We start from the raw sequence: 12,109 nt of genomic DNA on the forward strand, positions 1-12,109 counted from the left end.
AAATGTTAAATATAGAATTACAGCATGACCCAGCAATTCCACTCCTAAGCACATGCCCAAAAGAAAAAAGGTTTCAAACACATACTTATATCTATTAATAAATGATTGGAGAAAGAAAATGTGGTATTTTCATACAATGCGTTCACTATACAGTCATAAAAAGGTAAACATCCTAAAACATGGATGAACCTTGAAAACATTATGCAAAGAAGCTAGTCAAAAAAGACCACACACTATATGATTCCATTCCTATGAAAGTCTGGAAAAGAGAAATCTAAAGAAACTAAAAGCAGATAAATGGTTGCTTAGAACAAGGGAGTGACAGGAGATAGAAAGTAATGTGTAAAAGTTTTAAGTTTCTGAGATGCAGAAAATTTCCCAGAATTGACTGTGGCGATAGTCAGCAAATATCTGTGACTGAATTATATACTACAAAAGGAAGAACATTCTTGTAATATAAATTATCTCAATAAAAATATAATTTAAAACTGTGTTCTCAACAAGGTCTTTGAAGAAAGGTACAATAAATTCACAGTAAACTTCTTCTCAGTAAAAACAGAAGTCAAGAGACAAGGGAGAAAAATCTTTATAGAGTGCTCAGAAAAAATAACTGCAACTTTGTACCTAGTCCACCCTAGATGACCCAGGCAATAAGGAAGGAAAAAAAATGTTTCCACACATAATTAGGTAAGTTCATCATCCACAGGTCCATAGTAAAAGGACTTTTTAAAAGGATCTACTTTCAGAAGAAAAGTGAAACAGGTACTTCTGCTTATAGGAGTAATAAACCAGATTATTTTCATGAACTTTATAAAGATCACTAAAAAATTGATGAATACTAAAAATAATAACAGTAGATTTTCTTAAAGCATGGAAGAGCAAAAAAAAAATAGCATAAAGAACTATCAGTCCTTGGACTTCCCTGGTGGTGCAGTGGTTGAGAATTCACCTGCCAATGAAGGAACACCAGTTCGATCCCTGATCTGGGAAGATCCTACATGCCACAGAGCAACTAAGCCCGTGGAACTACTGAGCCTGTGCTCTGGAGCCTGTGAGCCTCGGCTACTGAAGCCTACTCGGGTAGAGCCTGCGCTCCATGAGAGAAGCCACTGCAATGAGCAGCCCACACAATGCAACTAGAGAGTAGCCCGCACAGCAACAAAGATCCAGGATACCCAAAAATAAGTAAACAAATAAATAAAATTGTTTGAAATATAAATATATATATGGAGCAGAAACTACACTCTAAGAAGAAATAAACACATATAGAGATGGCGGAGAACTTTAATACTCTTCTCAATGAAACCAAGAGACAAAACAGACAAAACATTAATAAAAACCTAGAGGATCTGAATATCAAAGCTTGATCTGAGATATGTGTAATGAACAGGGTCAAATAATAACAGTAACTTAAATTTGATGAATGCATATTGTATACTTGGCAGCCTTGTAAACACTTTTTATACATCAATTAACTCTTACAACAACCCTGGATAGATTCTACTGTCTCCATTTTCTTATTAAAAAACTGAGGTGCAGAGATGACATGTATTCCATTGTCTCACCACTGTAAATAGCGATCTCAGTCAAAATGCACTGATAAAATGTTACCTTTGCCATAATCTGACAGTACTGTATGTCATAATTAGGAATCATTAAGACCCTAAGAAAACAATGGATCCTTAATGTTTTATCGGATAAACATTATGATCCCTTTCAAAAGTGTCATCAGTCCTTTTGAAATTATCATCACCCCTTTTGAAGTTTTCCAAGCTTAAATCCACTTTCAAAATTTTGTCAGTCATAAATATGAGGTCCCCTGTGTACTTAGGGTTCATCATTAGGTGTTTCCCCAAGAGTCTTCTTTTGTTTACTTAAGAGTTCTGAGGCCTTACTCTTCTGTAGATCCATCACAATTTTATATTCAGATATAAACAGAAAAACTATAATTTTAAGAAATGTTAAAAAAGTGGGGTATTCTGGTCTCCAGGGTCTTATGGGTAAGCACTTCTTCCTTCCTGCAATGTGCCCTTTAAAAGGCAGTCTCATTTAAAAATTTTGTGTCTGATTTTTTTCCCCTACATCAAACCTAATCAAGCATTTAATAAACAAAATTTTACTTTGTTCCAACACAGAATATTTACAAAAACTGATGATGTACTTGGCCACAAAGAAACATTCAAAAATTTGTTAACATATAAGCCACTAACACACTTACATGTAATGCAATAAAATTACAAATGAACAACAAAATAGCCCCTCCAGATCGAAATACCTGAGATTTTAAAATACAGACAGGAAAGAGCAGAGCTAAGATTTGAACCCAGCTGATCTGGTTCCACTGTCTTGCTCAAACCCGAAAGTCCTAATTTATCAGGCTCTAAGACTGTGTTACCCAGTGTGGTGAAAATGAAGTGTTAGTTGCTCAGTCATGTCCGACTCTTTACAACTGTAGCCTGCAAAGCTCCTCTGTGCATGGAATTCTCCAGGCAAGAATACTGGAGTAGGTAGCTATTCCTTCTCCAGGGGAGCTTTCTGACCCAGGGACCAAACCTGGATCTCCCGCAAAGACGACAGGAGTCTTTACTGTCTGAGTCACCAGGAAAAGTCCATGGTACTCAGAAAAGCAAATTCACGGGCCCAGGTAATTTGCCAGTTTTCCAGGTGACTGTTAAGCAAATTGAAGTTTGAAAACCACCTCTCTAAACCAAGGCTCTTAATCCTGGGGAAAACCTTTGCTTTGGACTCATAATTTGAGATAATTCTTTAAGCCACTAAAAGGGTTTTCTGCTGTGCAGCTCAAAGCATGCTAACTGGACACAAAAATGAATATACAAAAATCAACAACAACTTTATAGCTCCCTAATGACAGTAAATTCTATCATTTCTACCTTTAAAATATATCCAGGATTCAATTACTTCTTACATCTCCATCACAACCAACTTCATACAAGGTACCACTACTGCTTTTCTCAATTACTCAAAGAACCTTTAATACCAGTTATATACTGCTTCTCTACAAAGCAAGAGTGATCCTTTCAAAGCTTGAATATTCTTCTGCTCAAAAATCCCTATGACTTCCCTTGTCAGAATAGAAACCAAAGGACAAAATGGTCAATAAGTCCATTTATGATCTGCCCTGCTCTCCCATCCGCCCAACCCGCACCCCTACTCCTAGCTCACAACTCTCTTGACCTCTTCCCTCCCAGTTAACCAACCTCCCCGTGACCTGGCCACAGTGACCGACCTGTTCACTCTGTTCCTAGAATATACCAAGAACACTCCCATCTTCCTTTTTGCATTCCTTCGCCTGTAGGAGTTTGCTCCATTGTTCCCTGAAGTCTGCTCAAATATTCACCACCAGCAAGCTCTTCCTTAACCATTCTATATAAAATGTGAACCATGCCCAGCTCCCTTCCTCTTTTTCTTATCCCTCATTTCTGTCCATAGCATTTATCAGCATCAGACACATTATGCATTTACTTTTTTATGTTTCATGTCAGTTTCCCTTCACTAAATTTTAAACTCTATTTGGGCAGGATTTTGTGTCCTGTTCACTTTTATGCTCTCAGCATCTCTAACAATATCAGGCACATAGAAAGTGCTCAAATATTTGTTGACTGAATTAATGATTAAATAATGTTTAAAAAAAAAGAAAAAAAAATGACATGTAACCCAAAAAAGCCCATTTGTAGTAATATCAAAAACAGGTATGCAAAAATAAAAAGAACAAAAACCATCTAAGATCTTAAAGGAAGAACTCCCTATCATAATCACGAATGAGAAGGAAATTATAATAAAGATATAAATTCCCTCAAATTAACATGTAAAGCCCATTAATTAAAACTGTGGTACTGGCAATAATAAATAGATGAAAGAACACAGTTCCAAAAAGGCCTTTGAATTCATTTAATTAGTTTTACGATAAAAATGGCATTTCAAAACTAGTGGGGAGAAGATGAAATAAATCATGTTGGGACAACTGGCTATCAAAGTTCAGTCAATACTCTTATCTTATAAAACAAACAAAAAACTCTACCTTATAAACAAGCTCCAGGTACGTTAAAAACTACACTACATGGGATTGCAATGAGTCTGACATGACTGAGCGACTATCACTTTCACTTTTCATCTTCATGGAAGAATATTTATAATCTTGAGATGTCATCCTCTATTCACTAAGTTGTGTCCGACTCTTGTGACCCCATGGACTACAGTCCGCCAGGCTACTCTGTCTGTGGGATTTCCCAGGGAAAAATAATGGAGTGGGTTGCCATTTCCTTCTCAAAGGGCTCCTCCTGACCAAAGGAGTGAACCAGTGACTCCTGCATTGCAGGTGAATTCTTTACCACTGGGCCACCTGGGAAGCCCAATCTTGAGATAAGGGACACTTTTTAAAAATAAACACCAAGAGGAAACTGACAAGACTATTTAATGAAAACCTTTGCAAATACATGGGTACATAAAGGGTCAGTATCCAATACAAAGAATACCTAGAAAGAGGAAAAAAAAAAAAGACACAATCTAATTTTCAAAATTTAACAGAGAATAAAATAAGCAAGAAGAAAGAAAAATTTCTTTCTTATGGAAAAAATACAAGAGATCAATAAAACATGAAGAGTAAAACAGGAAGATACTGAACTTCAGCAGTAATGAGGGAAATACAAAATACAATAAAACACAATTTTCCTTCTATCACTGAAAAATTTTAAAGTTGAGAAATATCACATGCTGGTGAAGATGTGGAGAAACAAGTTCACTTACATACTAGTGGCCAAAACATAAATTAAGAAGTCAGTTTGACAATATCTAATAAATATAATCATATATTCCCTATATGATTCTTCCCTATAAAACTCTCTTCTTGATACTTAACATAAAGGAACATATAAATGAACATTCACTGTATTTGTGTTTGTAATGCAAAGGACAAAACCTAAAGGTCCATTAATAGCTAGCTAAACAAACTAGAATATGCATATAATGGATTATTATATTGCTATGAAAAGAAGTGTATCTAACAGACTCAAAGACATATTGTAGTTAAAATTTCCCAAAGTCAAACGCAGTATGAGGCTACTTACATAACCATAAACACAGAAAACTAAGGCTAGGTAAAAGCACAGGGGGAGAAAAAAAGTACGGAAAAAGGCTTTACAATGACACTCATCAAGTTTAAAACTGGTCCTTGTCTCTCTTTTTGCTTCTCCTTCTTAAATGAATTTTTACTGAAGTATAGCTGATTTATTAATACAACACTGTGTTAGGCACTGCGATACAGTGAAATGATTCAGTTACACACATACACGCACTCCTTTCGTAAAATTCTCTTCCATTATGGTTTATCTCAGGATACTGAATATAGTTCTCTGTGCTATAAGTAATACTTGGTTGTTTATCTGTTTCTTATCTATAGAGGCGAAGAGGATCAGAATTAGGGGCAGTATAAGAAGGAATTATCATACTCAAAATGTCTTAGCTTTTAAATAAAAATTTATGCATGTATTTATATAAATTAAAACACTATAATCTTTTTAAACTTACTATAATTTTTTAAAAGAGAAAAAGCAAGGTTCTAAACCATATGTCCAACAACTTTGTTCATTCATAAAATGTGAACATGTCCATACATAATAATAATAGATACATACATTTATAAAATTATAAAATTATTGAACCCATGTCTTTTGCATCACCTACACTGGCATATGGGTTCTTTACCACTGAGCTACTAGGGCTTCCTTTATAGTGAACAATTAATTATAACTTAACTTCTCTTTGAAGAACAAATACGAAAGCAAACGTGGCGCAGTGGTCAAGAATCCGCCGGCTAATGCTGGAGACACAAGAGACACAGGTTCAATCCTTGGGTGGGGAAGAACCCCTGGAGTAGGAAATGGCAACCCACTCCAGTATTCTTGCCTGGGAAATCCCATGGACAGAGACTGGCACTCTACAGTCCATGGGGTCGCAAAAAGTCGGACATGATTAGGCACTCATACGCACATACACACACACACACACACACGCACACCAGTCCCAAATTAAAACAAAGGCCTGTAACTTCTGTTTTGCAAAAACAGAAGTGGGCAGAAGACAGACCCGTCCCTGAAACACATTACACTAAGAAACCTGAGGTTACTTTAGGACAGCCAAAGCAGATGATGCTCAAGCTGACTTTATCTAAAATAATGGTACACTTCAGAGACTGCCAGTCATTTAATCAGCCACAGTCCAACTTCAGCCATAGTAAATAAAAGCTACAAGAAGGTTTACTGAGCTTATTTTTGGTTGTTTTTTTGTTAGTCACTCAGTTGTGAACAACTCTTTGCGACCCTATGGACTGCAGCCCACCAAGCTCCTCTGTTCATGGGATTTCCCAGGCAAGAATACTAGAGTGGGCTGCCATTTCCTCCTCCAGGGGAATCTGCCTAATACAGGGATTGAACCTGTGTCTCTTGCATCTCCTGCATTGGCAGGTGGGTTCTTTGCCACCAGCGCCACCAGGGAATTTTTGGTTAAATTATACATAAGATTTCAATTTGATCATTTCCTTTCTAGTACCACTGGCATTAAGCAAAACAACTACTTACAAAAACTAGTTGGCTGGCTATCCACCTTCAACCTGAATGTGTATCCAGGCCTAATTTCACAAGAGAAAAACATTATTTCCAGTTAAGATAATGTGGAGCATATATATTCTCCCCTGGCTCCCAGCCTAATGCTGAACTGAATCCTGTCCTTTTCATTCTGTTAATTCATCTCTGAAACAATACTGTTACTAGAAATACTGACAAGTCCCCAGTCACTTGACAACAGTCAGAATAGGTAAAACCTAGAAAAATAAAGCTGGATCCTAGGTAGGTGTGTAGTACTGTCAAGACTAGAAAGGTAATGTAATGAATTATCACACATTTCATATGAATATATATTTGATAGATGTTAGAAGGGTCAGAGGGGCTTTCCTGGTAGCTCAGCTGCAATGCAGGAGACCCTGGTTCAATTCCTGGGTCAGGAAGATCCCCTGGAGAAAGGATAGGCTACCCATTCCAGTATTCTTGGGCTTCCCTTGTGGCTCAGCTGATAAAGAGTCCCTCTGCAATGTGGGAGAACTGGGTTCAATCCCTGGGTTAGGAAGTTCCCCTGGAGAAGGGTCAGAAAGATCTTGGCCATAACTCCAGAACACTTTGCACTTTATGGATGGGATTATTTTTAATGCAATTTCAAATTATTGAAATAAATAATTTAAACACTCTTTTTGTTTCTCAGTATTCTTCCTGATATTAATCTTTTATTCTATTAAACCTAGTTGATCTTTGACCTAGAAATGTATGTTTATTCATAAAATACTGTATCCTGAATTTTTATTATTTTTCTCTCAACAGTGGTATATTGTTTACTACATGGGTATCTAAAAGGAATTTATGACTTGGTAGGGTTTATACAGAGTATTTGTTAACAGTTGTTTAAGAGTTATTTAAGTTGGCTAGTAAGCCAAAGAACAGGTTCAATGCCCACGCTTTCCAGTTCACATGAAATTAACTTTGCTCAATTCTTTGGCCACAAATTTGAGTGTTAATCAGTTGTAACCAACATCTTATAAATACCTGCTATGGATCAAAAGAGTAACAAACAATGGGTAAGTTTTTCATAACAACCCATTCTCAGTTGGCATGCCCTACAGGCACATATAGCAGGCTTCAAGTCAACTGAATTGAAGTTCTGGCTTTTAAATACTTGGTTATTTAACGTGGGAAATGACAGCCTTCAGAGCATCTGCTTTCTTATCGATAAAACAGCAGAAAAATTTCCTCTACCTACAAGTTTTCTAAGTTCAAATGAAATTATAAATGGGAACATGTTCTTTAATGTGTAAAACACTGTATTAAGCTGTTGCTTAAGATAGTTCAAAATATCTGTCCTACTGAAGGAAGTTAGCAGGATGCCCTCCATATACGAGGGTCAGCATCTTTCAATTATTTATAAATTCCTTAAAAATATTTATTATTTGCCTTAAAAATAAATGGAACAGTATGTGTATAACTAACTACTACATAATGAGTTCCTGGAACTACCGGTCTAAGTGTTATTTTCCTGTTACTAGTTTTCTTTTTCTTTTTTAAAATATATTAATTTTTAAATTGAAGGATAACTGCTTTACAGAATTGTGTTTTCTATCAAACCTCAACATGAATCGGCCATAGGTACACATGTGTCCCCTCCCTCTTGACCCTCCCCTCCCGCCCATCTCCCTCCACGTCCCACCCCCCTAGGTTGACACAGAGCCCCTGTCTGAGCTGCCTGAGACACACAGCAAATTCCCACTGGCTGGCTATTTTACATATGGTAATGGAAGTTTCCATGTTACTTTCTCCATACATCTCACCCTCTCCTCCCCTCTCCCCATATCCACTCTTCTAACCTTGATTAATTTCTGCTTAAATTTCTGAGAAATGTCCAGCTTTAGAGAAGAGCAGTTACTCTGACTAGCTCTCTCTTTAGTAATCCTACTGCTTTGTTTCCCAAGAAATGAAATTGTTTCTTATAACTCTTCCATATAGCTAACACTGCCAGAACCCACTAAATTATTTTACTCATGCAGTTTTCTTCCTATATAGATTACAAACTCCCTGAGGAAGAGACGATGCTTTGGAGCAGCTTGGCATTTCTAACACCTATCAGTATTTAACACATACTAATGCTAAATAAAATTTAAACAGAACTAAACTCCTACCAACAGCATGCCCTGGTTTTCTAGACAGAGAATTTCTGTGCCCCAGACAAGGTCAGATTAGCTTTGCTGAGTTCCCAGATATATTTGTTCTTGGTAGTTTGAGAGGCTGTAGCATGGTATGATAGTTTCATTAGTATAACTGAATGTATTTCAGTTGTAAAATGTACAAGTTGTAACATAACTGTATTTTAGGTGCTACACATTAGCTATTGCTCTTGCTTCTAGGGCTAAAACATCTAGGACAGGACAGAAACCTGAAAACCTACTGGTTTTATGATGGCAAATCCATGGTATGTAAACTGATTTCCCTATGCAGTTCAAGTTGTAAACACAAATTAACTTTGTATTCTTTCAAGGGATTAGTATTGTACAAAAAATTTCACTGGTGAGTCTAAATGTCTAATTCAGATTGCTACTTATTTATCTCTACTATGCAATTTGGTTGCCATAAATGAAATCCAGTTTCACTTATTCCTCCTTAATGCTGTCCATTTAAGTCATGGAGTATTATTAAAAAGCAAGAGTTTCAGGGGCTTCCCTGGTGGCTCAGTGGTAAAGAATCCCTCTGCAAATGAAGGAGACATGGGTTCAATCCCTGGTCCAGGAAGATCCTACAGGCCGAGGAGCAACTAAGCCCGTGTGCCACAACGATCCAGCCTGTGCTCTAGAGCCCAGGAACCACAAGCACTGAGCCACATCTACTGAAGCCTGCACATCGCAACTAGAGAGTAGCCCCCGCTCGCCACAACTACGAAAAGCTTGTGCGGCAAGAAGACCCAGCACAGCCAAAAGTAAATTTAAAAAAATTTTTAAAGTAAGAGTTTTAGGTTTAATCTTTTCTGTTTCAACAGAGGTATAATGGGCATAAAACATTGTATTAATCCAGTTTGTAATAAGGTAGGGAAATAGATACTGGAAACCTTCTTTTTTTTTTTTTTTTGGAAACCTTCTTTAAGAGCTGTAAAGACAGAGAAGTTAGCAGTTTTCCCCAATATGTAGTGTGAGTTTACAGTAGTGCAAATAGAAGGTCCCTGGAGTTCTTGACTCCTGTATTTAGGCCAAATCTTTCTGTCTGGACCACAAACTGATGTGCTCAGATGAAATTTATGTCATTTAGGGCCTTTAATCCACCTTTTGAGGCAAATAATCTAAATGCAACTATTCTTTCTTAAGGAATGTGTTGACCTCGGTAAAACTGCATTTTTTGTTGTGTAGATCTATATTTGGGAAGCTGCTTTTGTATAACTCCAGTCAGCTGTGACTAAGGATACTGAATATTAAGTCCCTTATCTTCCTGAAGTTACCATTCATAACAATATGTTAGGAAAGTTACATTATTAAATAAATGCTTCAACTTATCCAAGGACACTTCCAAAATATATCAGGTTTCCTTTCTACAAATGGGCTGCAGAAACAAGCTATGATGTGACTTTTGCAACAGAAGTGTCTTTACATGAAGGTATGTAAACAACTTTCCAAAAAACTGATAAGGATGAGTGTGGGGAAAGCAATGCAGTGCTCCTAAAAATAAATAAAGGCATCTCTACTTACTTGTCCATGTTCAGTCATGCCATAGCTTTATTTTCTACAAAACAGGAAAGGAAAAATGACCAGTTTCTTGGGTAAAAGCTGACTGTTTTATATGTCAACTTACAATTTGGTTCCAGATTCTCATCTTAGGAGACATTTACCCACATCTGCCTAACAGTGAACACAATAATGGTTACAGAATAAACTCCATATAAACATCATCAAATTATTACTGATTAAACTTCACAGGTTCAACTACATAGTTCAACTACACTGATTAAAATTCATAGGTGTTCCTGTCCAATAAACCCAACTTATAAAATTGAATCAGGGGAAAAGAAATCATTAGTTACATTCTTTCCTTTGTAATACTTTTTCCTTTAAATAGTATATTCCTTTAAACTATTTAAAACAATGATTTACGAAAAATCTACTCAAAACCACTTAATCACTCCAGAAAGTAATATAATAATAGGCATCATTTATTGAGCCCTTATCGTACAATAGACCATGTACAATGTTTGCTCAATGTTATAAAAACATCATAGAATTTAATCTTTATAATCCAGTGTAGTAGGTTTTGTACCCATTTTTTAGATATTGAAAATTTGAGACTTTGAGAGAGTAAATGACTTGTCTTAGGTCATACAGGGCTTCTCACGTGGCTCAGAGGTAAAGAATGCACCTGCCAATGCAGGAGACCCAGGTTTGATCTCTGAGTCGAGAATATCCCCTGGAGAAGAAAACGGCAACCCACACCAATAATCTTGCCTGGAGAATCCCATGGACAGAAGAGCCTGGTGAGACACAGTTCACGGGGTCACAAAGAGTCAGACATAGTGTGTGCAACCAAGCACACACGCACACTAAGTTCATACAGATGGTAAATGGCAAAGCCAGGGTACAAACTCAGACTTTAAAGCTAAAGCTTTTAAATAGGTTCTCTTTATACAAATATATAAATTCCAAAAATATTAAAAACTGAATCATAACACACTAAACTCCAGGATATCACACAATCATTATACCTATTCCTCACGCCTTGGCAAAAATCATTCAAACAGATATAACATATCTGATGCTATTAAAGTGCTGCACTCAATATGTCAGCAAATTTGGAAAACTGAGCAACGGCCACATGACTGAAAAAGGTCAATCCTCATCCCAATTCCCAAGAAGGGCAGTACTAAAGAATGTTCAAACCATTAGACAATTACACTTATTTCCTATGCTAATAAGGTTATGCTCAAAATCCTCCAAGCTAGGCTTCAGCATTATGTGAACTGAGAACTTTCAGATTTCCAACCTGGGTTTAGAAAAGGCACAGGAGCCAGAGATCAAACTGCCAACATTCACTGGATCATACAGAAAGCAAGAGAATTCCAGAAAAACATCTACCTCTGTTTCACTGACTACACTAAAGCCTTTGACTGTGTGGATCACAACAAACTGTGGAAAACTCTTTAAAGAGATGGGAATACCAGACCATCTTACCTGTCTCCTGAGAAATCTGTATGAGGGTCAAGAAGAAACAGTTAGAACTCCATATGGAACAACTAACTGGTTCAGGATGGAGAACGGCTGTTTATTGTCATCCTGTTTATTTAACTTAAATGCAGAGCACATTATGCAAAATGCTGGGCTGGATGAAGCGCAAACAAGCTGGAATCAAGACTGCCGGGAGAAATATCAACCTCAGATATGCAGATGATACCACTCTAATGGCAGAAAGCAAAAAGGAACTAAAGAGTCTCTTGATGAGGGTGAAGGAGAAGAGTGAAAAAGTCAGCTTAAAACTGAGCAGTCAAAAAACTAAGATCATGTCATCCAGTCCCATCACTTTAT

The 12,109-nt window shown here is 36.9% G+C and overlaps 1 protein-coding gene across 5 annotated transcripts in view; it reads right to left on the reverse strand.

Annotated features, from left to right (window-relative positions):
* FBXL20 (F-box and leucine rich repeat protein 20) overlaps positions 1-12,109 on the reverse strand; it is a 91,977-nt gene that overhangs the window by 71,130 nt on the left and 8,738 nt on the right. The window contains exon 1 of one of the 5 annotated variants that reach the window (XM_061143898.1): positions 10,286-10,318. The exons of the other annotated variants lie outside the window; for them this stretch is intronic. Within the exon in view, the coding sequence (XP_060999881.1) occupies positions 10,286-10,303 (18 nt within the window). The 5' untranslated portion in view covers positions 10,304-10,318. Of the gene's footprint in view, positions 1-10,285; positions 10,319-12,109 lie in introns of those variants that run through there. 5 annotated transcript variants of the gene reach the window in all.

Source organism: Dama dama, chromosome 5 (genome assembly GCF_033118175.1).
Source record: "Dama dama isolate Ldn47 chromosome 5, ASM3311817v1, whole genome shotgun sequence".
Taxonomy (NCBI): Eukaryota; Metazoa; Chordata; class Mammalia; order Artiodactyla; family Cervidae; genus Dama; species Dama dama.